Source organism: Haemorhous mexicanus, chromosome 4 (genome assembly GCF_027477595.1).
Source record: "Haemorhous mexicanus isolate bHaeMex1 chromosome 4, bHaeMex1.pri, whole genome shotgun sequence".
Lineage (NCBI taxonomy): Eukaryota > Metazoa > Chordata > Aves > Passeriformes > Fringillidae > Haemorhous > Haemorhous mexicanus.
The window spans coordinates 76848038-76873969 of NC_082344.1; the positions used below are offsets into that span (position 1 = coordinate 76848038).

At 50.6% G+C, this 25932-nt stretch overlaps 1 protein-coding gene across 4 annotated transcripts in view; it reads right to left on the minus strand.

Annotated features, from left to right (window-relative positions):
- EXOC6B (exocyst complex component 6B) overlaps positions 1 to 25932 on the minus strand; it is a 328073-nt gene that overhangs the window by 260740 nt on the left and 41401 nt on the right. For all 4 annotated transcript variants that reach the window (XM_059845563.1, XM_059845562.1, XM_059845564.1 and 1 more), the window contains exon 2: positions 1500 to 1665. In XM_059845563.1, the coding sequence (XP_059701546.1) occupies positions 1500 to 1665 (166 nt within the window). The remainder of the gene's footprint in view (positions 1 to 1499; positions 1666 to 25932) is intronic.

A 25932-nucleotide genomic window follows, 5' to 3' on the forward strand; every position in this document is an offset into this window, starting at 1 on the left:
AGCCCAGGAGCACAAACCCCGTGGGCTGGAGAGAGAAAAACAAGGGTGGGACTGCCTGGGCTGGAGCTGGGCTGGGACAATGAACTGCAAGGTGCAAATGGAGCAGAAGTTCTAGAAGTGAGAGACCTCGTGACTGATCGTGCATTTTGGGACCATTTTGGTCCATCTTGGGTTCATTTTGGGACCATTTGGGTTCACCTTGGGTTCATTTTGGGACCATTTTGGTTCACCTTGGGTTCATTTTGGGACCATTTGGGTTCACCTTGGGTTCATTTTGGGACCATTTTGGTTCACCTTGGGTTCATTTTGGGACCATTTTGGGTCACCTTGGGTTCATTTTGGGACCATTTGGGTTCACCTTGGGTTCATTTTGGGACCATTTTGGTTCACCTTGGGTTCATTTTGGGACCATTTTGGGTCACCTTGGGTTCATTTTGGGACCATTTTGGTCCATCTTGGGTTCATTTTGGGTCACCTTGGGTTCATTTTGGGACCATTTGGGTTCACCTTGGGTTCATTTTGGGACCATTTTGGTTAACCTTGGGTTCATTTTGGGACCATTTTGGTTCACCTTGGGTTCATTTTGGAACCATTTTGGTTCACCTTGGGTTCATTTTGGGACCATTTTGGTTCACCTTGGGTTCATTTTGGGACCATTTTGGTTCACCTTGGGTGCAGCCCTGGCTGGGCTCTGGTGCTGCCCAAGGTGGATACATGGAGGAGATCCTTTAATAAATCCCTAATTTATTCTGTAACTCTGCCCAGCCTCTGCTCCAGCTCAGCCTCCCCAAGGCACCAACCCTTCCTGTAAAACTCTCTTCCCTGATATCCAGCCTGTATTTTCCCTCACTGTAAGAGCCTGAATGAGGGAAGTGGGACTCCAGGGACTCTCCAAAATGCAGTTTATTCCATCCAAGACCTTACAGCAGCCCAGGGCCGTGGGTGACAGAGCTGTGCCCACAGCTGTCAGCTCCAGCTGCAGGCAGGCCAGGAGAGCCTTAGGTTAGGTTACAGTGCATTATTTACTTTTCTTTGCTGAGCATCTCCACACAGCAGAACCAATCTATCCCTGAACTCTTGTCTACAGCCCATCATAACTCCTGTAATTCCCACATTCGTGGCACTGCTCTCCAGTCACTCACAGTCAGTACACCACAGTTTCAGCTAGAAGTTGTTTTTCAGTTTTTTTGCAGTGGGAAATTCTGAGACCTTTTTTCTACCTGCAACTTTGCTGCCTTGTTTGCCTGTGCTGTCTTTGTGCTTGGTAAAAACATCTTCTTCTTTGGGGTGGGTTTGAGCCACAAAAACCCCTTCTAACCAACACACCCTTTGCTCCTTGGTTATCCAGCAAGACTGGCTCAGCAATTCTTTTCTTCTGGATCAAAACTTCCTTCCATCTCTACTCCTTCATCAGACTCCACATTCAAAAATCTTTCTGCCAAGCACACAGACATCTGTGAGACCTCCTTGTCACACTCCCATCCTTCCCCACGTCTCACCTTGAGTTTCTGGGCCTCGCCGCGCACCTTGAGCAGCTCGGTGATGGAGTCCACGAAGCCCTGGTAGTGGAAGTTGCACATCTTCTCGATCTCCCGGTCGTGGTTGCGGATCCGCGCCTCCAGCTTCTCCATGAAGCGCCCGTGCTCCTCGCCATCGTACACAGACCTGCAGGGACAGCAGCCCAGCAGCCCCACATCAGCACCTTCAGCTCAGCACCCCCTGATCAGCACCCCCACATCAGCACCCCCACATCAGCACCCCAAGCCCAGCAGTCCCACATCAGCACCTTCAGCTCAGCACCCCCAGCCCAACAGCCCCAGCTCAGCACCTTCAGCTCAGCACCCCCAGCCCAACAGCCCCAGCTCAGCACCTTCAGCTCAGCACCCCCAGCCCAGCACCCCCAGCCCAGCACCCCCACATCAGCACCCCCACATCAGCACCTTCAGCTCAGCACCCCCAGCCCAGCAGCCCCAGATCAGCACCTTCAGCTCAGCACCCCTTGATCAGCACCCCCAGCCCAGCACCCCCACATCAGCACCTTCAGCTCAGCACCCCTTGATCAGCACCCCCACATCAGCACCTTCAGCTCAGCACCCCCACATCAGCACCCCCACATCAGCACCCCCACATCAGCACCCCCACATCAGCACCCCCAGCCCAGCACCCCCAGCCCAGCACCCCCAGCCCAGCACCCCCACATCAGCACCATCAGCTCAGCACCCCCACATCAGCACCCCCAGCCCAGCACCCCCACATCAGCACCCCCACATCAGCACCTTCAGCTCAGCACCCCCAGCCCAGCACCTTCAGCTCAGCACCCCCAGCCCAGCAGCCCCAGCCCAGCACCTTCAGCTCAGCACCCCCACATCAGCACCCCCACATCAGCACCTTCAGCTCAGCACCCCTTGATCAGCACCCCCAGCCCAGCACCCCCACATCAGCACCTTCAGCCCAGCACCCCCTGATCAGCACCATCAGCTCAGCACCCCCAGCCCAGCACCCCCTGATCAGCACCCCAAGATCAGCACCCCCAGCTCTGGTGCCAAGAACATCCAAAATCTGACCCCAAAAATGTCCTCTGGACACTCCAGATCAGCACCCTCAGCCCAGCACCCCCTGATCAGCACCCCCAGCCCAGCACCCCCAGCCCAGCACCCCCAGCTCTGGTGCCAGGAATATCCAAAACTCCACCCCAAAAATGTCCTCTGGAAATGCCAGCTCAGCACCTTCAGCTCTGCCTGCCAGGATCTACCAGGAACATCCAAAACCTGACCCCAAAAACATCCCCTGGACATTCCAGAGCAGCACCCCCAGCTCAGCTGCCAAGAACATCCAAAACCAGACCCCAGAAGTGTCCTCTGGACACCGAGCTCAACATCCCCAGCCCAGCAGCCCTACATCAGCACCCCCACATCAGCACCCCCAGCTCTGGTGCCAAGAACATCCAAAATCTGACCCCAAAAATGTCCTCTGGACACTGCAGATCAGCACCCTCAGCCCAGCACCCCCACATCAGCACCCCCACATCAGCACCCCCACATCAGCACCCCCACATCAGCTGCCAGGAACATCCAAAATCTGACCCCAAAAATGTTCTCTGCACATGCCAGCTCTGCTGCCAGGATCCACCAGGAACATCCAGAACCTGACCACAAAAATGTCCCCTGGACACACCAGTCCAGCACCCCCAGCCCAGCACCCCCTGATCAGCACCCCCAGCTCTGCTGCCAGGAACATCCAAAACTCCACCCCAAAAATGTCCTCTGGAAATGCCAGCTCAGCACCTTCAGCTCTGCCTGCCAGGATCCACCAGGAACATCCAAATCCTGACCCCCAAAATGTCCCCTGGACATTCCAGATCAGCACCCCCAGCCCAGCACCCCCAGCCCAGCACCCCCTGATCAGCATTCCCACTTCTGCTGCCAGGATCCACCAGGAACATCCAAAACCTGACCCCAAAAACATCCCCTGGACACACCAAATCAGCACCCCCAGCCCAGCACCCCCAGCTCTGCTGCCAGGAACATCCAAAACCTGACCCAAAAAGGAAGGAAAATGAATGTTCCTCAGCAAGAAACAACTAGAACCTGACCCCAAAAACACCCTCTGGACATCCCAGCTCAGCACCCCCAGCTCTGCTGCCAGGATCCACCAGGAACATCCAAAACCTGACCCCAAAAGGAACAAAAAGGAATGTTCCTCACCCAGGAACATCCAAAACCTGACCCCAAATGGAACAGAAAGGAATGTTCCTCACCCAGGAACAGCCAAAACCTGACCCCAAAAATGCCCTCCAAACACACCAGCTCAGCACCCTCAGCTCTGCTGCCAGGATCCTCCAAACATCCAAAACCTGACCCCAAAAGGAACAAAAAGGAATGTTCCTCACCCAGGAACAGCCAAAACCTGACCCCAAAAACGCCTCCTGGGACAAAGGGACAGGTCATAAACCAGACATCAAACTGGGCTTTAAAATGTTTCCAGTCCAACTTCGTTTTCCTTCTCCCACCATTGTGTGTTCCCTGATAAACCAGAACAGCCCAAACCAGGCCTGGAATGTTTCTATTCCACCTTTTTTCTCCTTTTTCCATCATTTCAGTGATCCCTGAGAGACAAACCAAGCCCAAAATGTTTCTATCCCAACCTCTCTTTTCCATTTTCCACCCATTTTGGTGCTCCCTGAGAGCCAAGGACAGCCCAGCAGGACCTGAAATGTTTCTATCCCAACTTTTTTTCCCTTTTCCCACCATTCTGTGCTCCCTGAGGAACCAGACCAGGCCAGGAGCACCTGAAACCAAGGTTTGCCTCCAACAGAGCTGGAGACTGCTGGGGCCACCTCAGCCCAAGAGGTCCAGATCCAATCCCTGGGACATCTTTGGTGTTAAATCATGGAATTCCAGGATGGTTTGGATTGAAAGGATCTTCAATCCCACCCATGGCAGGGACACCTCCCCCTGTCCCAGGTGGATCCAACCCCAATGTCCAACCTGGCCTTGGGCACTCCAGGGATCCAGGGGCAGCCCCAGCAAATCTGGGAATTCCAGCCCAGCCAGGAATTCCTTCCCAAAAATCCCATCCATCCCTGCCCTCCTTCAGCTTAAAACCCAACATCAGGATGGAAGTTAAACCCAAATTTCTGTCCCCCAAATGTTTCCCTGGAAAGCAGAGGGACCAAGTCCCACTCTGGGAATTCCAGGGTTGTTTTCCTGGTTTTTTACACCAAAGATGGAAATTTTTAATGGACTGTGGCAATCCCACCCTTGGCCCTGCCTTTGGGAACTTCTGGCTCCTAAACCTGAATTCCCTCCCAGTCCAAGAGTTAAACCTGGACTGAGGTTTATGGATTTGAGCTCGGGTCAGATATTGGGGCCAAATTTGGGATACAGATTCCAGGGAGCCTTTGGAGAGAAAAGGTGGGAATGACAGAGAGGAAAAATGGGAATGACAGAGAGGAAAAGATGGGAATGACAGAGAGAAAAAGATGGGAATGACAGAGAGAAAAAGATGGGAATGACAGAGAGAAAAAGATGGGAATGACAGAGAGAAAAAGATGGGAATGACAGAAAAAGATGGGAATGACAGAGAGAAAAAGATGGGAATGACAGAGAGAAAAAGATGGGAATGACAGAGAGAAAAAGATGGGAATGACAGAGAGAAAAAGATGGGAATGACAGAGAGAAAAGATGGGAATGACAGAGAGAAAAGATGGGAATGACAGAGAGAAAAGATGGGAATGACAGAGAGAAAAAGATGGGAATGACAGAGAGAAAAAGATGGGAATGACAGAGAGGAAAGATGGGAATGACAGAGAGAAAAAGATGGGAATGACAGAGCTGACCAAGCTGTGAGAATAAAATATTAAAAAATCATTAATCCCAGCAGTGAGGAGCAAAACTCCAGAGGGAAGCAGAACCCCAGGAATGCAGGTGGGCACAGTTTTTCCCTGCAGTGGCATCTGTGCTCTCCCTTTGGAGAATCCCATCCCTGCAACCACACAGGCCCCAAGAAACAGGAAAAAAAATCCCAAAACAGAGCTAGAAGCTGGAGAAAATCTATTTAATTCCTATTCTTTAATCTATTGAATTCCTATTCTTTAATCTATTGAATTTTTATTTTTAATCTATTGAATTTTTATTTTTAATCTATTGAATTTTTATTTTTAATCTATTGAATTTTTATTTTTAATCTATTGAATTTTTATTTTTAATCTATTGAACTCCTATTTTTAATCTATTGAACTCCTATTTTTTAATCTATTGAACTCCTATTCTTTAATCTATTGTACTCCTATTCTTTAATCTATTGAACTCCTATTTTTAATCTATTGAACCCCTATTTTTAATCTATTGAACTCCTATTTTTAATCTATTGAACTCCTATTTTTAATCTATTGAACTCCTATTTTTAATCTATTGAACTCCTATTTTTAATCTATTGAACTCCTATACTTTAATCTATTGAACTCCTATACTTTAATCTATTGAACTCCTATTTTTAATCTATTGAATTCCCATTCTTTCAGGCCACTCCAGTTCTGCAGGTTCAGTAAAAGATTCTCAGAGGCAAAACAAAAATGCCAGAATTGCAAAAATTGCTGTGGTGTGAAAGAGCCCAGGCAGGCAGAGCAGGGGATGGGGAGGGCACTGCCCTCTCCTGCTGGGTCTGAAGGGGCAGAAGAGAGGGAGAACCTCCCCAGGCTGCAGGAGAGGCAGCCCTGATGGTGCTGCTGGCTTTCCCCAGGTCTGGAGGAGTTTTTCCTGCTGCAATGTGAGATGTGGAGCCCGAGTGCCACCTAGTGCTCTTAGCAGGGGCTCAGGGACCCCAAGGATCTCGGCCCAAAATTGAGAATTCCAACCCAGACCCAGAGGGGGATGAGCTGTGTTTGCACTCAGGGATAATGAAACAAGAAAAACCCCGCAGCAGTAACGATGTGTTTGTGCTCAAAGCCAAATCTGGGATTTACAGCTGAAAATGGGAGAGAAAACACCTGAAAATCACTTAAAATGTCCAGGAAAAATTCCCTTGGGAGGTGGCAAAGCTAAGGAATAAATATCTGATGACTAAAACCCTTTGGTTATTAGAAATTCTATTATTTTATCCTCTTTAGCCAAACTTTAGTGTGGAAAAAATAAAGTTTGGTGTCAGACAGGAAGGAAACACCAGCACACGATGGGAAGCTCTTCCCTCCTGAGCTCTCCTGACCCTCCAGGATCATTTTTCCAGGAAAATCCAGCCCTGGCTCTTCCCTCCCGAGCTCTCCTGATCTTCCAAGATCATTTTTCCAGGAAAATCCAGCCCTCCTGAGCTCTCCTGCTCCTCCAGGACCCTCTTCCCAAGGAAAATCCAGCCCTGGTCCTTCCCTCCTGAGCACTCCTCCTTCTCCAGAATTCCTTTTCCAGGACAATCCAACCCTGGACCTTTCCCTCCTGAGCTCTCCTGCCCCTCCAGGATCATTTTTCCAGGACAATCCAGCCCTCCTGAGCTCTCCTGCCCCTCCAGAATTCCTTTTCCAGGACAATCCAGCCCTGGCTCTTCCCTCCTGAGCTCTCCTGACCCTCCAGGACCCTCTTCCCAAGGAAAATCCAGCCCTGGTCCTTCCCTCCCGAGCTCTCCTGACCCTCCAGGATCATTTTTCCAGGAAAATCCAGTCTTGGACCTTCCCTCCTGAGCTCTCCTGACCCTCCAGGATCATTTTTCCAGGAAAATCCAGCCCTGGTCCTTCCCTCCCGAGCTCTCCTGACCCTCCAGGATCATTTTTCCAGGAAAATCCAGTCTTGGCTCTTCCCTCCCGAGCTCTCCTGACCCTCCAGGATCATTTTTCCAGGAAAATCCAGTCTTGGACCTTCCCTCCTGAACTCTCCTGACCCTCCAGGATCATTTTTCCAGGAAAATTCAGCCCTCCTGAGCTCCCCTGCTCCTCCAGAATTCCTTTTCCAGGAAAATCCAGCTCTGGCCCTTCCCTCCTGAGCTCTCCTCCTTCTCCAGAATTCCTTTTCCAGGAAAACTCAGCCCTCCTGAGCCCCCCTGCTCCCCCAGGACCCTTTTTCCCCAGCCAGGAGGGAACAGGAGCCAGGCCAGCCCCAGCTCCAGGCCCCCCAGAGGTGCAGGATGGACATTCCAGAATTTTGGGATGGTTCTGCCTCCTCCTCCAGGAGAGCTCAGAGCCCCCCTGGTGGCTCTCAGCTCAAAACAACCAACGTGAATTCCTCAGTTTGGGGGTGCCAAGAACAAACCTCACCCCAAAACACCCCAAAATCCCCCAAAATCCCCAATTCCACCACCACCTCCTTCCACACTGCCTCAGGCTTGGAAAACCCTCCTGGAGAGCCCAGCCCTGGCCTCAGGAGCAGGGCCAGCCCCTCTCCCTGGGCACCTCTGGCAATATTGATTATTTAACCCGTGGGTTTGGGGTTTTTCCCACATTTACAATTTTTGGTGCCTCTCTCAAACACAGGAGTTTAATGAACACACCAAGTTTGAGAGATTTCCTCAATCCCACAGAAAGGTTTCTCCACAATTAATCCAGGCTAACCCAAGATACAAATTCAGAACAGCACAGGAATTTCAGAGAGAAATCAAATACATTACAATAAAAATGGAGCCCTTCTTATCCTGGCCTAAATTCTTATTAAGAAAACTGCAGGAAGTAAATCAGCAGAAAAATTTTAAAACTTGACAGAAGATTTACATAAAATGCATTTATATACAAATTTTGAGGTAAGAAATGTTGACTTAGAAATGCTACAGAATAAAAAATATATTATTAAGAGAGAAATGAAATTGGAAATAAGCTTTAAAAGATGACTTGATATAAAAGGTTAGATAGTTTAGAGAAAGAATTATAAAATATAGATTGTAATGAGATTTATGAGGATTTTAGGTTATTACTAGATTTTAGATCATTCAGATTATTAATTTTTAAGTATTTATAGTCTAGTGCAATAAAAGCTGACAGGTTAAAAATGCTTAAAATGCAATTAAGAAATAACCAGCTTCTGATTGTGATCAGATAAATGATACCATCTGCATTGCCTCAGCCTTCACACGGGACTAAAAGGAAAACAAAACGTCTCAGACACCTCTCAGCCACCCCATCCCTGAATATCCCAAGAGAAAACAGGAGCTGAGCTGGGTTTAGGCTCCTCCTGCTGGTTTTAAGGACAGGCTGGGACAGAGCTACACAAAACCATCCTGGAGGTTTCTGCATGTTCCTTCCTTGCCCTCCAAAAGCACTGCTGAGCAAAGGCTGAGCCAGAGGGGCTCTGCTGAGCCAGCCCCACACTCTGGAAAAGGGCTTGGGAACCCTGGGATTGGGCTGCTGGCTTCCACAGCTTCAGCATCCCTTACAAATCCACTTCAGCTCTGCTTTGCTTGGTGGTTTTTTGGATTTTTGTCTTTTGAGGTTTTTTGGGGTTTTTTTCTGAAAGGTCAGACTGGGGGGGGGGGGGGGGGGGGAATCGTTCCAGGAAAGTCCCAAATGGATGTGGAGCTGCCATGTGCAGCCAGGAGCTCCTGCAAAGTTCATCCCCCAAAACAGGGACAGAGCTGGAGCTGCCAGGAGGCTGAGAGGGGAAGGGCCAGACCAAAACCCACCCTGTGCCAGGGCTCAGGAATCCAGGGGAGAGCCACAGGGGGCACCCAGCCCAGCCCTGGCACCCCAAAATCCATCCTGTGCCAGGGCTCAGGAATCCAGGGGAGAGCCACAGGGAGCACCCAGCCCAGCCCTGGCACCCCAAAATCCATCCTGTGCCAGGGGATATCCTGAGAGCCACAGGGATCATCCAGCCCAGCCCTGGCACCCCAAAACCCACCCTGTGCCAGGGGATATCCTGAGATCCACAGGGGGCACCCAGCTCAGCCCTGGCACCCCTAAATCCATCCTGTGCCAGGGCATATCCTGAGATCCACAGGGGGCACCCAGCCCAGCCCTGGCACCCCTAAATCCATCCTGTGCCAGGGCTCAGGAATCCAGGGGAGATCCACAGGGGGCACCCAGCCCAGCCCTGGCACCCCAAAATCCACCCTGTGCCAGGGGATATCCTGAGATCCAGAGGGAGCACCCAGCCCAGCCCTGGCACCCCAAACTCCACCCCTGCCTGGGCACAGAAATCCGTGGAACATCCACAGGGATCAGGGATCACACCCTTGGCATTGCCAGACACCCCAAAATCCACCCTGGCCAGGGCACAGAAATCTGTGGAACACCCACAGGGATCACCCACCCAAGCCCTGGCATTGCCAAATCCAAAATCCCACCCTGTGCCAGGGGTCAGAAAGTCACAGGATATCCTGAGATCCACAGGGATTGGCCAGCCCCAGGTCCTGCACAGACACCCCAAAATCCCAGCCCTGCCAGGGGTCAGAAAGTCATGGAATATCCACAGGGATCATCCAGCCCAGCCCTGGCACCCCAAAACCCACCCTGTGTCAGGGGATATCCTGAGATCCACAGGGATCATCCAGCCCAGCCCTGGCACCCCAAAATCCACCCTGTGCCAGGGGTCAGAAAGTCATGGAATATCCACAGGGATCAGGGATTAAATCCCTGGCATTGCCAGGCACCCCAAAATCCCCCCTGTGCCAGGGGATGACCCAAGATCCACAGGGATCATCCATCCAGCCCTGTCTCTGCACAGACACCCCAAAATCCACCCTGTGCCAGGGGATATCCCAAGATCCACAGGGATCATCCAGCCCAGCCCTGGCACCCCAAAATCCCCCCTGTGCCAGGGGTCAGAAAGTCATGGAATATCCACAGGGATCATGGATCACACCATTGAGAAATACCCCAAAAACCCCCCTGAGGGTCAGGAAGTCATGGACTGTCCAGAGATCAGGGATCACACCCCTGGCATTGCCAGGCACCCCAAAATCCCCCCTGTGCCAGTGGATGACCTGAGATCCACAGGGATCATCCAGCCCAGCCCTGGCACCCCAAACCCCCCCTGTGCCAGGGGTCAGAAATCCATGGAATATGCACAGGGATCATCCATCCAAGCCCTGGCACCCCAAAATCCCCCCAGTGCCAGGGGATGACCTGAGATCCACAGGGATCATCCTGCCCAGCCCTGTCTCTGCACAGACACCCCAAACCCCCCCTGTGCCAGGGGTCAGAAATCCATGGAATATGCACAGGGATCATCCAGCCAGCCCTGGCACTGCCAGGCACCCCAGACTCCCACCCTGGCCAGCCCTGTCCCAGCACTCCTGCAGCCCTGGCAGCCTCAGCCACGTCCTCACTCCCTGGGTGGTGCCAGCACCCTCTGGATGAGGAGGAACCTTCCCCAAATCCAACCTAAACCTGCCCTGGAGCAGCTCCTGCTCCTGCCCCTGTCCCAGAGAAGGGAGCTCTGGTCCCAGGAGTGTCCCCAGCCCTCTCCTCTGCTCCAGCTGCACATTCCCACCTGGGCCCCACGGATGGCCAGGTGAGGGGGGGCTGGAGAGGAGCACAAGGGCTGGGAGGTGAACATCTGACACCTGAGATCTCACACCTGACATCTGACACCTGAGATCTGACACCTGAGATCTCACACCTGAGATCTGACATCTCACCTCTCACATCTCACATCTGACACCTGAGATCTCACACCTGACATCTGACATCTCACCTCTGACACCTGAGATCTGACATCTCACACCTGACATCTCACATCATCTGACATCTCACCTCTGACACCTCACACCTGACACCTGACATCATCTGACATCTGACACCTGACATCTCACTTCTGACACCTGAATCTCACCTCTGACATCTCACATCTCACTTCTGAGACCTGACATCTCACCTCTCACATCTCACCTCTCACATCTGACATCATCTGACATCATCTGACACCTGACACCTGAGATCTGACATCTCACACCTGACATCTCACACCTCACATCTCACCTCTGACACCTGAATCTCACCTCTGACATCTCACTTCTGAGACCTGACATCTCACCTCTCACATCTCACCTCTCACATCTGACATCATCTGACATCATCTGACACCTGACACCTGAGATCTGACATCTCACACCTGACATCTCACACCTCACATCTCACCTCTGACACCTGAATCTCACCTCTGACATCTCACATCTCACTTCTGAGACCTGACATCTCACCTCTCACATCTCACCTCTCACATCATCTGACATCATCTGACACCTGAGATCTGACACCTCACACCTGACATCTCACACCTGACACCTGAATCTCACCTCTGACATCTCACATCATCTGACATCATCTGACATCTCACACCTGACATCTCACACCTCACATCTCACCTCTGACACCTGAATCTCACCTCTGACATCTCACCTCTCACACCTGACATCATCTGACACCTGAGATCTGACATCTCACACCTCACACCTGACATCTCACATGTGACATCTCACATCTCACTTCTGACACCTGACATCTCACCTCTCACATCATCTGACCTCTCACCTCTGACCTCTCACCTCTGACCTCTCACCTCTGACCTCTCACCTCTGACCTCTGACCTCTCACCCCCATCCTGCCCCACCAGGCCCTGAGCCCTCCTGGGCTCCTCAGCCCCTCCTCCACCCCCAGCACCCAAAACTGGGGGAGATTTGGGGGGTGCAGCCCAGAGAAACCCCCAGAGACCCCTGGGAACCTCCTCCAGGCAGGAGGGGACAGTCCCAGAGTGGTTTGGGTGGGAAGGGACCCAAATTTGGGATTTACAGCTGAAAATGGGGGAGAAAAAACCACCTGAAAATCACTTAAAATGTCCAGGAAAAATTCCCTTGGGAGGTGGCAAAGCTAAGGAATAAATATCTGATGACTAAACCCCTTTGGTTATTAGAAATTCTATTATTTTATTCCTTTTTAGCCAAACTTTAGTGTGGAAAAAATAAAGTTTGGTGTCAGACAGGAAGGAAACACCAGCACACGATGGGAAGCTCTTCCCTCCCGAGCTCTCCTGACCCTCCAGGATCATTTTTCCAGGAAAATCCAGCCCTCCTGAGCTCTCCTGACCCTCCTCCAGGATCCTTTTCCAGGACAATCCAGCCCTGGCTCTTCCCTCCTGAGCTCTCCTGCCCCTCCAGGATCATTTTTCCAGGAAAATCCAGTCCTGGCTCTTCCCTCCTGAGCTCTCCTGACCCTCCAGGATCCTTTTTCCAGGAAAATCCAGCCCTGGCTCTTCCCTCCTGAGCTCTCCTGACCCTCCAGGATCATTTTTCCAGGAAAATCCAGTCTTGGACCTTCCCTCCTGAGCTCTCCTGACCCTCCAGGATCATTTTTCCAGGACAATCCAGCTCTGGCTCTTCCCTCCTGAGCTCTCCTGACCCTCCAGGATCATTTTTCCAGGAAAATCCAGCCCTGGTCCTTCCCTCCTGAGCACTCCTCCTTCTCCAGGATCATTTTTCCAGGACAATCCAGCCCTGGCTCTTCCCTCCTGAGCTCTCCTGCCCCTCCAGGATCATTTTTCCAGGAAAATCCAGCCCTGGTCCTTCCCTCCTGAGCTCTCCTGATCTTCCAAGATCATTTTTCCAGGAAAATCCAGCCCTCCTGAGCTCTCCTGCTCCTCCAGGACCCTCTTCCCAAGGAAAATCCAGCCCTGGTCCTTCCCTCCTGAGCTCTCCTGACCCTCCAGGATCATTTTTCCAGGACAATCCAGCCCTCCTGAGCTCTCCTGCTCCTCCAGGACTCTCTTCCCAAGGAAAATCCAGCCCTGGTCCTTCCCTCCTGAGCACTCCTCCTTCTCCAGGATCATTTTTCCAGGACAATCCAGCCCTGGACCTTCCCTCCTAAGCTCTCCTGACCCTCCAGAATTCCTTTTCCAGGAAAATCCAGCCCTCCTGAGCTCTCCTGCTCCTCCAGGATTCCTTTTCCAGGACAATCCAACCCTAGTCCTTCCCTCCTGAGCTCTCCTGACCCTCCAGAATTCCTTTTCCAGGACAATCCAGTCCTGGTCCTTCCCTCCTGAGCTCTCCTGACCTTCCAAGATCATTTTTCCAGGAAAATCCAGCCCTCCTGAGCTCTCCTGCTCCTCCAGGACCCTCTTCCCAAGGAAAATCCAGCCCTGGCTCTTCCCTCCTAAGCACTCCTGCTCCTCCAGAATTCCTTTTCCAGGACAATCCAGCCCTGGTCCTTCCCTCCTGAGCTCTCCTGCCCCTCCAGGATCACCCCCAGTGCCCCAGGCTGCTCCCAGACCAATTCCCCACCCTGGGATGCCCAGGGCCAGCCTGGACAGGGCCTGGAGCCCCTGGAAGGGCTGAGAGCTCCCTCAGGCTGGGCTCAGCCAAGCCCAGCCCAAGAAGGAACAGCAATAAACCCAGCTGGCAGTGCAGAGGGGGAGCTGGGATGGAGAGCCCTGGGACAGCATCACCAGTGGCTTTTGTTCCCAATTAACACAGGAACAAATTCCTCAGGCTGCTGCAGACTTCTATTCCTTTTTTTTTTTTCCTTTTTAAACCCTCTGTAGTGGTTTGAGTCCCTCAGAAACATTTTCTTCTCATTAAGTGACATAAAAGCATTAGCAGTTTGTTTAATCTCAGCCTAAGTTTTGTCATAAACAAATTAACTACTGAGCACGGCAGGAAAACAACAAAAAAAATAATAATAATAACTTCAGGGGTGGTGCAGCAGCCCCTGGAGAAAGGGCAGAAAAGGTTTGAAATTCATTCCTGCCCAGGATGGGACTGGCAGCAGCTTAGAGCTCGAGATCCCGAGGTTTATCCAGTCAGGACAGCAGCAAAACCCAACCAACCTCCAAAGGTTTCCCACTGAGGTGGGAGAGGGAGGGGAGAGCTCAATGTTTGTTTTCATGCTGCCAATCAATCAAGAACTGATTTAAGGCCAGAACTGAAGCCCAAAGTTTAAACCTAAAATCTAAGACCAAATAAAAAATTAAGCTCAAAACTTAAATCCCAAATTTAAGCCCAGAATTTAATTAAGGACCAGAACTGAAGCCCAAAATCAAGCCCAAAATTTAAAGCCTAAAATTTATACTCCAAAATTGAAACCCCAAATTTAAGCCCAGAACTTAATTAAAGCTTAGAACTGAAGCCCAAAATCTAAACCCAAAATTGAAACCTCAAAATTGAAACCTCAAAATTTAAGCCCAGAACTGAAGCCCAAAATCAAGCTCAAAATTTAAACCCCAAATTTAAACCCTAAAATTTAACCCCCATATTTAAGCCCAGAACTTAATTAAAGCTTAGAACTGAAGCCCAAACTCTAAACCCAAAACTGAAACCCCAAAATTTAAGCTTAAAATTTAAGCCCAGAACTTAATTAAAGCCCAGAACTGAAGCCCAAAATCAAGCCCCAAAATTTAAAACCAAAATTAAGCCCAAAATTTAAGCTCAAAACTTAAACTCAAAATTTAAATCCCAAACTTAAGCCTAGAATTAACTAAGGCCCAGAACTGAAGCCCAAAATCAAGCCCAAAATTTAAACTCCAAATTTAAACCCTAAAATTTAAACCCTAAAATTTAAACCCCAAATTAAAGCCCAGAACTGAACTGAAGCCCAAAATTCAGACCCCAAATTTAAGCCCAGAACTGAATTAAAGCCCAGAACTAAAACCCCAAAATCAAGCCCTGTTATTGCCAGGTGGAAAACAAAGCAGGAGAGCAGCACCAAAGCTGATTTTAATAATAATTAAGTGGATTTTTGCCAATAATTATTATCTTTAATAACTATAGAGGTAATGATTATTATTATAAAAATGTTAATAACAATAATAATAAAGTTAATAATAATAGAAACTAATGATAATAATGATGATAATAATTATAATGATTGTAATAATGATAATAATGATAATCATCATCATCATCGTCCTGGTTTTCCAGCTGGAACACCTGGATGGAATGGCAGGAATGGCAGGAATTCCCAATTTGTTCCTGGGAATATTTGGGATCAGGAATTCTGGGATTGGGGAATTTTGGGAATTTTGGGATTGGGGAATTCTGGGACTGGGGAATTTTGGGATTGGGGAATTCTGGGACTGGGGAATTTTGGGAATTTTGGGATTGGGGAATTCTGGGACTGGGGAATTTTGGGAATTTTGGGATTGGGGAATTCTGGGACTGGGGAATTTTGGGAATATTTGGGATTGGGGAATTCTGGGACTGGGGAATTTTGGGAATTTTTGGATTGGGGAATTCTGGGACTGGGGAATTTTAGGAATATTTGGGATTGGGGAATTCTGGGACTGGGGAATTTAGGGAATTTTGGGATTGGGGAATTCTGGGACTGGGGAATTTAGGGAATTTTGGGATTGGGGAATTCTGGGACTGGGGAATTTTGGGAATTTTTGGATTGGGGAATTCTGGGACTGGGGAATTTTGGGAATATTTGGGATTGGGGAATTCTGGGACTGGGGAATTTAGGGAATTTTGGGATTGGGGAATTCTGGGACTGGGGAATTTAGGGAATTTTGGGATTGGGGAATTCTGGGACTGGGGAATTTTGGGAATTTTTGGATTGGGGAATTCTGGGACTGGGGAATTTTGGGAATATTTGGGATCGGGGAATTCTGGGACTGGGGAATTTTGGGATTGGGGAATTCTGGGACTGGGGAATTTTGGGAATATTGGGATTGGGAATTCTCGGAATTTTGGGATTTGGGAATTCTGGGACTGGGGAATTTCTGGTATTTTGGGATGGGGGATTCCAGGCTTGGGGAATTTTGGCAGGTTTCAGTATGAAGAGCCAACAGTGCCCTGAGGGTGTCAGTGTGCCGGACAGAGCTCAGCAGGACAGACAGACAATGTCACAGCTAACAGCAGATAAACAACCCTGAGAGCCAGAGCCAAGCAATCCTGCCTTCCTCCTCAGCCTCGGGGCTGGGAAAAAGGGATTTTCCAGCACCTCGGGGTCACCCCCACCCCAGAGACTCCTGAGAGGCTTCCCCAGGGATTGGGGAGGAAATTGGGGAATTGGGGAAGGGGGTGGTGCCACCAAAGCTGGGGGGACACGAGGATTGGGAAGCAGCAGCTGAAGGGAAGCTGGGAGTGACCGCAGAGGCTGAGGAGGATGAAGGTCAGCAGGGCTCCAGGGAAATGGAGCAGGAATCCAAAGGGATCAGGGGGAAGGAGAGACCCCAAAGTCCCCCCAGGCACAGCTCCTCGTGTGCTGATCCATGAAAAACCACAGGAATTGGGTTTGGGTTTGAAGGGACAAGGCTGAGGAGAAGATGGGGAGCACAAAGCCACGGGAAAAGTCCTCTGCTATAAAAACATGGAATGAGCAAGGCTGGAAAAGCCCTCGGAGATCCTCCAGCTCACCCCACCACCCTGTGCTGACAACAAACCCCAAGAGCCCCATCCAGGCCCTTCTGTGCCCTCCAGGGAGGCAATTCCAGCCCCAGCCCCTGACCCCCTCCAGGTGAAGACTCCCAGAGCCCCTCTGGAGCTGCTGGCCCTGGAGGAATCCTCATCCCATGACCGTCCCAGCCTCCCCTCAGAGCCCTCCCCAGCTCTGCACACAGATTCTTTTACCACAGAACAATCTGAACGTCGATTCTCGCTGTGTTATTGCCCAATAAAAGCTCCTTCTGTTGTCTTAGCCATTGTCTCAGCGAGTGCATTGGGAATTTTGAGCATTCTTGGCTCGAGGTCTCGCCCCCTCCTCTCTCTGCTGGGAAGGAACGTTGTCACAACACCCAGCAGAGGCACAACAAACCCTGGGGCCGTGCCCGACCTCAAACCCTCCTCAGAAATCCCATCCTGAGGGACAGCAGCTGATGGAGCACCCCCAGCAGTGGGACAGCACCGCAGCACCCAGGGATCTGCTCACCCAGGGATCTGAGTGTCCAGGGATCTGCTCACCCAGGGATGTGAGTATCCAGGGATCTGAGTGTCCAGGGATCTGAGTGTCCAGGGATCTGAGTGTCCAGGGATCTGCTCACCCAGGGATCTGAGTGTCCAGGGATGTGAGTGTCCAGGGATGTGAGTGTCCAGGGATCTGCTCACCCAGGGATCTGAGTGTCCAGGGATCTGAGTGTCCAGGGATCTGCTCACCCAGGGATCTGCTCACCCAGGGATCTGCTCACCCAGGGATCTGCTCACCCAGGGATCTGAGTGTCCAGGGATCTGCTCACCCAGGGATCTGAGTGTCCAGGGATCTGAGTGTCCAGGGATCTGCTCACCCAGGGATCTGAGTGTCCAGGGATCTGCTCACCCAGGGATCTGAGTGTCCAGTGATGTACTCATCCAGGGATGTGAGTGTCCAGGGATGTGAGTGTCCAGGGATGTGAGTGTCCAGGGATGTGAGTGTCCAGGGATGTGAGTGTCCAGGGATCTGTTCACCCAGGCATTTGCTCCAACAAGGAATTGCTCACCCAGGGAATTGGTCACACAGGGATCTGCTCACCCAGGGATCTGTTTGTCCAGGCATTTGTTCACCCAGGGATTCTGTTCACTCAAGGATTTGCTCAACCAAGGAATTTCCCACCCAGGGATCTGCTCACCCAGGGATCTGCTCACCCAAGGCTTTGCTCACCCAGGGATCCATTCATCCAAGGCTTTGCTCACCCAGGGATCCATTCATCCAAGGCTTTGCTCACCCAGGGATCCATTCATCCAAGGCTTTGCTCACCCAGGGATCCATTCATCCAGGGATTTGCTCACCCAGGGATCCATTCATCCAGGGATTTGCTCACCCAGGGATCCGCTCACCCAAGGCTTTGCTCACCCAGGGATCCATTCATCCAGGGATTTGCTCACCCAGGGATCCATTCATCCAGGGATTTGCTCACCCAGGGATCCGCTCACCCAAGGCTTTGCCCACCCAGGGATCTGCAGAGGAAGGCAGCAGCCTCCCTGCCTGGCACCACATCCCTGCCCCAGCGCTCCCCTCCTTCCCCGGGGATGCCAGGGTGGGGATGGAGGCCAGCCCAAGGTCCCCCTGGGGGCAGGAGCTGGCTGGGACGGCCCCATCCAGCTCCAGGCTGCCAACCCACCGTGCTGGGGAGATCCTGCTTCCAGCAGCAGATGGATCCACCACAGGAGGGATCCATGCCAGGGGAAATTCCTCCCTGCCAGCCCCAGGAGTGCCTGCCCGGCCTCTGCCAGGACGGCTGGGATTGGAGGGGACCCTGAAGAGCAGCCCAGTCCCCGTGGGGCACCTTCCAGAGCCCCATCCAGCCTGGGCTGAGAGCAGGGGAGAGCAAGGCTCCTGGTAACCCCGGGGAGACCCTGGACCCCTTCCTGGTAACCCTTGGGAGACCCTGGATCCCTTCCTGGAAACCCTTGGGAGATCCTGGATCCCTTCCTGGTAAACCTTGGGAGATCCTGGATCCCTTCCTGGTAACCCTGGGAGACCCTGGATCCCTTCCTGGTAACCCTTGGGAGATCCTGGATCCCTTCCTGGTAAACCTTGGGAGATCCTGGATCCCTTCCTGGGAAACCCTGGGAGATCCGGGATCCCTTCCTGGTAACCCTTGGGAGATCCTCAATCCCTTTCTGGTCACCCTTGGGAGATCCTGGATCCCTTCCTGGTAACTCCTGGGAGATCCTGGATCCCTTTAACCCAACAGGAGCAGGAGCAATCCCAGCAGCAGCTCCCGAAGGAAAGGCCCCAGAGGGGACTCCAGGCAGGGACAGGAATGTCCTGACCCCGTCTGTGTCCCCATTTGTGTCCCCAGCACAGCCTCAGCCACAGGAGCCACCTCCTTTCCCAGTCTGGGATTAGAGGACCTGGAGGTGGCTCCAGGTGCTGGAATGCGTGTCCTGGAACTCTCTGGAACCCCTGCCTGGCCCCCCAGGCTGGCACAGGAGCCGGAGGGGAGCAGGGCTGGGGCAGAGCCCACAGGACACCCCAGCTCCAGCAGGGACACGGGGTTCCATGGCTGAGTCCCGTGAGGGGGGCAGGAACGAGGATCCCCCCGGTCCCCTCGGAGAAGACTCGGGTCACGATCCCAAAAGCAGAGAAGGTCAGCAGGATTCATCCTCAAAAACCCACGTGGGGCTTCCCCAAAGGGAAACCTGGGAATGGCAGAAGATCTCCTGTCATCTCCTCTCCTCTTGTGGCTCTCCACCATCTCACTTCTCCGGGCTGATGTTCCCCCACATCCCCAGGAGCTGCCCAGTCAAAATCTGGGATGCACAGGACATGGGGATGAGGAATTTCCAATTAAACTTCCCAAAAGCTGCACCAGAGGAGTGTTTCATCAGCCACACGCTCCGAGAGGGAAGCTGGACTCCAAGGCCATGGATTTGGGATTTGTGAGGACCAGAGGAGGCCAGGACTCACATCCCCATGGGAATGTTTGCAGGAGAAGAACAGAAACGGGCCTAAACTGCCCAGGAGAAACAGCCTGAACTTTGGATGGAGCTTCCTGACTGCGAGAGGGGCTGAAATCCAGGAGGGCTCACCAGGGAATGTTCTGGAATCCCTTTCAATCGGGTCCCAAGGACTAAGTCAGGAGGACCCCAAGGAGGAGCAGCCCTTTGCTGCTGCAGAGACCAAACACCTCCTCAGGCAGGGATGGGATTCTGGAGGTCCCCAAAATCCCACTTCCCACAGTTTCAACTCCAGAAGAGCTGGAGCTCTGTGGAAAGTCCCTGATCCTCACCAGACCAGCCCTGGTTTCACCAGGAGCTGGAAGAACAGAGGGCTCTGACTCCAGGTATCAAACCCTGCCAGGCTTTCCAAGGATTTCTGAGAACCCAACTCAACTTTCACCGACGGCACCAGACAATTCCCCACTTCCCTCCCTGGCACAAGATCAGGGCTTAAAATCATGGAATAGGGTTGGAAGGGGTCTGAAGGATCCCCTCATTCCAGGCAGGGACACCTCCCACTGCCCAGGTGGCTCCAAGCCCCACCCCAGCTGGCCTTGGACATTCCCAGGGATCCTGGGGCAGCCCCAGCTGCTCCGGGCGCCCCGTGCTGGATAAATATTCCAAAGTGTCCCGAAGAGCTCATGGATGACAATAAAACACTTTCAGACCATAAATCAGTGGGAAACCAGAGCTCCCATAAAGCCACAGCCAGCCCTGGGACGGGATCCAGCTCCTCCCTGCCAGACAAGAGTCCCGAGGAAAGGAGGGACGATTCCCCTAATTAACAATAAACGAACAACCCAGAACGTCCCCATCAGAGAAGGAATTTCTGATGCTCCGAGCCAGTAGGAAGAGCTTGAACAAATCCAGCTTCCAAAAGAGCTGGGAATGGAGGGAAGAGCCCCAGCCCAGGGAAAGCAGAGGACACAGGGAGGATGAGCTTCCAGCGGGGAGGACAATGGGAACAATTCCCGGGAACAAAAGCTGGAAGGACACTTGATTTGAGCCATGTGTAGGGCAGGAATGCTCCCAGAGCCGGGCGAGGGAAATGCCAGCCCAGCCAAGCTGGGGAGCATTAGGGCACGGATGAATCATCTTCCCAAAGCCTGAAAACAACACTCAGACCCCACAAGGACCCCTGAAAACACTCAGACCCCATAAGGACCCCGTAAACAACACTCAGACCCCACAAGGACCCCATAAACAACACTCCAACCCCACAAGAACCCCTGAAAACACTCAGACCCCACAAGGACCCCTGAAAACAAAGCTCCAGCCACAAAAGGGCCCCTGAAAACAAAGCTCAAACCCCACAAGGGCCCCATAAAAAACACTCCAACCCCACAAGGACCCTGTAAACAACACTCCAACCCCACAAGGACCCCATAAACAACACTCAGACCCCAAAGGACCCTGTAAACAACACTCAAACCCCACAAGGACCCCTAAAAACACTCAGACCCCAAAAGGACCCCATAAACAACACTCAGACCCCACAAGGACCCCTGAAAACAAAGCTCCAGCCCCAAAAGGACCCCTGTAAACACTCAGACCCCACAAGGACCCCTGAAAACAAAGCTCCAGCCACAAAAGGACCCCTGTAAACACTCAGACCCCAAAAGGACCCCATAAACAACACTCAGACCCCACAAGAACCCCTGAAAACACTCAGACCCCACAAGCACCCCTGAAAACAAAGCTCCAGCCACAAAAGGGCCCCTGAAAACAAAGCTCAAACCCCACAAGGGCCCCATAAGCAACACTCCAACCCCACAAGGACCCTGTAAACAACACTCCAACCCCACAAGGACCCCATAAACAACACTCAGACCCCAAAGGACCCCGTAAACAACACTCAGACCCCAAAAGAACCCCTGAAAAAAACACTCAAACCCCAAAAGGACCCTGTAAACAACACTCAGACCCCAAAATGACCCCATAAACAACACTCGTACCCCAAAAGGACCCCTGTAAATGCTCAGACCCCACAAGGACCCCATAACCACCACTCAGACCCCACAAGGAGCCCCCAGCAGAGCCCGGTCACACGTGGCCCCGCAGCTGGAACGGGGACAGTTGGTGGGAAAAGGGTGGGAATGGGGACACGGAGCCACAGGAACGGGAACGGGCACGGGGAGCACCACAAACGTTCTGCTGAGGGTGCCAGCATGGCTGGGGACAGGACAGGACAGGAACAGGGTCAGCTCTGGGGTTGGGGACAGGACACACAGGAATGGGGTCAGCTGTGGGGTTGGGGACAGGATAGGACACATGAACGGGGTCAGCTCTGGGGTTTGGGACAGGACAGGACAGGAATGGGGTCAGCTCTGGGGTTTGGGACGGGACAGGAACGGGGTCAGCTCTGGGGACAGGACAGGACAGGAACGGGGTCAGCTCTGGGGTTGGGGACAGGACAGGACACGGGAGTGGGGTCAGCTCTGGGGTTTGGGACAGGACACATGAACGGGGTCAGCTCTGGGGACAGGACAGGAACGGGGTCAGCTCTGGGGTTTGGGACAGGACACACAGGAATGGGGTCAGCTGTGGGGTTGGGGACAGGACAGGACACAGGAACGGGGTCAGCTCTGGGGTTTGGGACAGGGGACAAGAGTGGGGTCAGCTGTGGGGTTTGGACAGGGGACAGAGCTCAGAGGATCAGTTGTAGGGTTTGGACAGGACAGACTGGAGCAGGGTCAGCTGTGGGTTTGGAATAAGGGACAGGACACAGTGGAGTGGGATCAGCTGTAGGGTTTGGGACAGGAGACAGAGCTCAAGGGATCAGCTGTGGGTTTGGGACAGGACAGGACCCACAGGAGCAGGGTTTGGGGTTTGGGGCAGGGGGTTTGGGGCAGGGGAATCAGCTGTGGGTTTGGGGCAGGGGGATCAGCTGTGGGTTTGGGACAGGGGGATCAGCTGTGGGTTTGGGACAGGGGGATCAGCTGCTCAGCCCTGCCCTGGGGGATTCTCAGCCTGACCCACAGTGGAACTCTGCCTTTTCCAGGGAATGAAAGCACAGCAATGTCACCTTCACTGGGAACTTGGGTGGGAAGGAAATTCCCAGCCCAGAGCACGGGGCAGGCAAACCCCAGCCAGAAAATACTCCCAGAAAATCCCATGCTGAACAAAGCACCTTGGATATGGCTGGACTCCATCCCAAAGGGCTTTTCCAGCCTAAAAACCACTTTATAATTCCCACAAGGAACCCCCCATCCTCTCCCACCCCCCAGATCAAACAGCAGCCCAAGGAAACAGCTTCAGAGCAGGGAGAGCCAGACAGGCTGCCCTCATCCTCATTTTCCAGCAGTGCTGCTTTTCCCAGGACACTCCCTAAATAAAACATTCCCTCTCCCAGCTGCCACCTGCCCAGAAAGGGGAAATGCCCCTGGCAAGGCCCAGCTGCCCTGGGAGTGCTGGGGAGAGCCTGGGACTGCCAGGATTTCACCAGGGAATTCCCTCATCCCATCCCATGGGAATTGTCACCCTCCTCCTCCTCATCTCTCCATTCCCAATAAATCACTGCATTCCTCCAGGTCACTTTTTTTTCTGCTGTGGTAAACATCTCTGAACAAAGAAAATTGACAATTTTAACCCAGAGTTTGGGGGAGGAAAAATCCCCCACACCCAGCGGGACAGCACAGGGAAAAGTGGGGAAATAATTAAATAAAATCATTCAAATAATTAATAAAAAATTAAAGTTTATGTGAAAACACCTGGGATGGTCCTGAGGGAGGGACCTGCTCATCCTGGGGGCTCTCAAAGCCCAGTGAGCCCAGCACAGACCTGACCTGTCCAGCCCTGCAGATCCACCAGGAATTGTTGCATTTTTATTTGTTCTATTGTTCTATTTTTCTATCAATGAGAGAGGAGGGCCCAGAGCTCCCAGCCCCACACACAAACCCCCAGAAAGGAGCTGCTTGTGCTGGAAATAACCCTGCCTCCCAACCTGCTCTGCAAAACCCCAGGGAGAAGCAAAGCTGGGCTTATTTGAGCCCAGCCCAGATTTCAGTCCCTCTGCTCTTCCCTCATTTCCCTCTTAATTGCCTTCACCTAATTAAAGAACTCCATTAGCACAGGTTTGACTCTCATTAAACTTGGCCCTTTTGTTTCCCCTCATCACTTTTGTGTCATTCTAAAGCCTAAAAAAGGGATGTGATTTTTAGAGGATTTGGGAGCTTTGTGTGGCTCTGGGAAATCCAGGGCTGCTCCCAGAATCCAGGGAATTCCAGGCTGGATAAAGGACCTGGGATGAGGCAACAGCTCCTGGGCAGCCCAAAAGAACCTGGGAGCAGCCTGGGATCCACCTGCAGCCCCTGCTCCCAACCTCTGACCCCTCTGCAAGGCTTCCCCGGGCATGGATTGATGGAAAACCATGGCAATTAATTGAAAACCATGGCAATTAATTGAAAACCATGGCAATTAATTGAAAACCATGGCAATTAATTGAAAACCATGGCAATTAATTGAAAACCAGGGCAATTAATTGAAAACCAGGGCAATTCACTGAAAACCGTGGTAATTAGGTAAAAATCATGGCAATTAATTGAAAACCATGGCAATTAATTGAAAACCAGGGCAATTCAGGGAAAACCAGGAAAAAAACCTGAAAACCGTGGTAATTAGGTAAAAATCATGGCAATTAATTGAAAACCATGGCAATTAATTGAAAACCACGGCAATTAATTGAAAACCATGGCAATTAATTGAAAACCAGGGCAATTCACTGAAAACCAGGAAAAAAACCTGAAAACTGTGGTAATTAGGTAAAAATCATGGCAATTAATTGAAAACCAGGGCAATTAATTGAAAACCATGAAAAAACCCTGAAAACCGTGGTAATTAGTTAAAAATCATGATAATTAATTGAAAACCATGGCAATTAATTGAAAACCAGGGCAATTCAGGGAAAACCAGGAAAAAAAATTGAAAACCGTGGTAATTAGTTAAAAATCATGGCAATTAATTGAAAACCATGGAAAAAACAGAAAACCGTGGCAATTAATTGAAAACCATGAAAAAAAATTGAAAATCACTGCAATTAATTAAAAGCCATGGCAATTAATTGAAAATCATGGCAATTATTGGAAAACCATGGAAATTAATTCAAAATCATGGCAATTAATTGAAAACCAGGGCAATTAATTGAAAACCATGAAAAAAAATTGAAAACCATGGCAATTATTGGAAAACCATGGCAATTAATTAAAAAGCATGGCAATTAACTAAAAATCATGCAATCAACTAAAAAACATGGCATTTAATGGAAAACCATGGAAAAAATTGAAAACCATGGCAATTAATTGAAAACCATGGGGAAAAAGTTGACAATCATGGCAATTAATTGAAAACCATGGCAATTAATTGTAAATCATGGCAATTAATTGAAAACCATGGAAAAAATTTAAAAATATGGCAATTAATTAAAAATCATGGAAATTAATTGTAAATCATGGCAATTATTTGTAAGTTATGGCAATTAATTGAAAACCATGGCAATTCATTGAAAACCACAGGGGAAAAGTTGAAAATCATGGAAATTAATTGGAAACCATGAAAAAAAATTGAAAATCATGGCAATTAATTGTAAATCATGGCAATTAATTGAAAACCATGGAAAAAAAAGATTGAAAGCCATGAAAATAAAAATTGAAAGCCATGAAAAATTTTAAATCATGAGAAAAAGAATTTAATCATGGCAATTAATGGAAAGCCATGGCAATTAACTAAAAATCTTGGCAATTAACTGTAAATCATGGCAATTAACTGAAAACCATGGCAATTAATTGAAAACCATGAAAAAAAATTGAAAATCACTGCAATTAATTAAAAACCACTGCAATTAATTGAAAATCATGGGAAAAAACTGAAAATCATGGGAAAAAGTTTAAAACCACAGCAATTAATTGAAAACCATGGCAAGTATTGGAAAACCATGGCAATTAATTCATAATCATGGCAATTAACTAAAAAACATGGCATTTAATGGAAAACCAAGGAAAAAATTGAAAACCATGGCAATTAATTGAAAATCATGGGGAATACATTGAAAATCATGGCAATTCATTAAAAATCATGGCAATTAATTAAAAACCATGGCAATTAATTGAAAACCATAGAAAAAATTTTAAAATGTGGCAAGTAATTGAAAGTCATGACAATCAACTGTAAACCATGGCA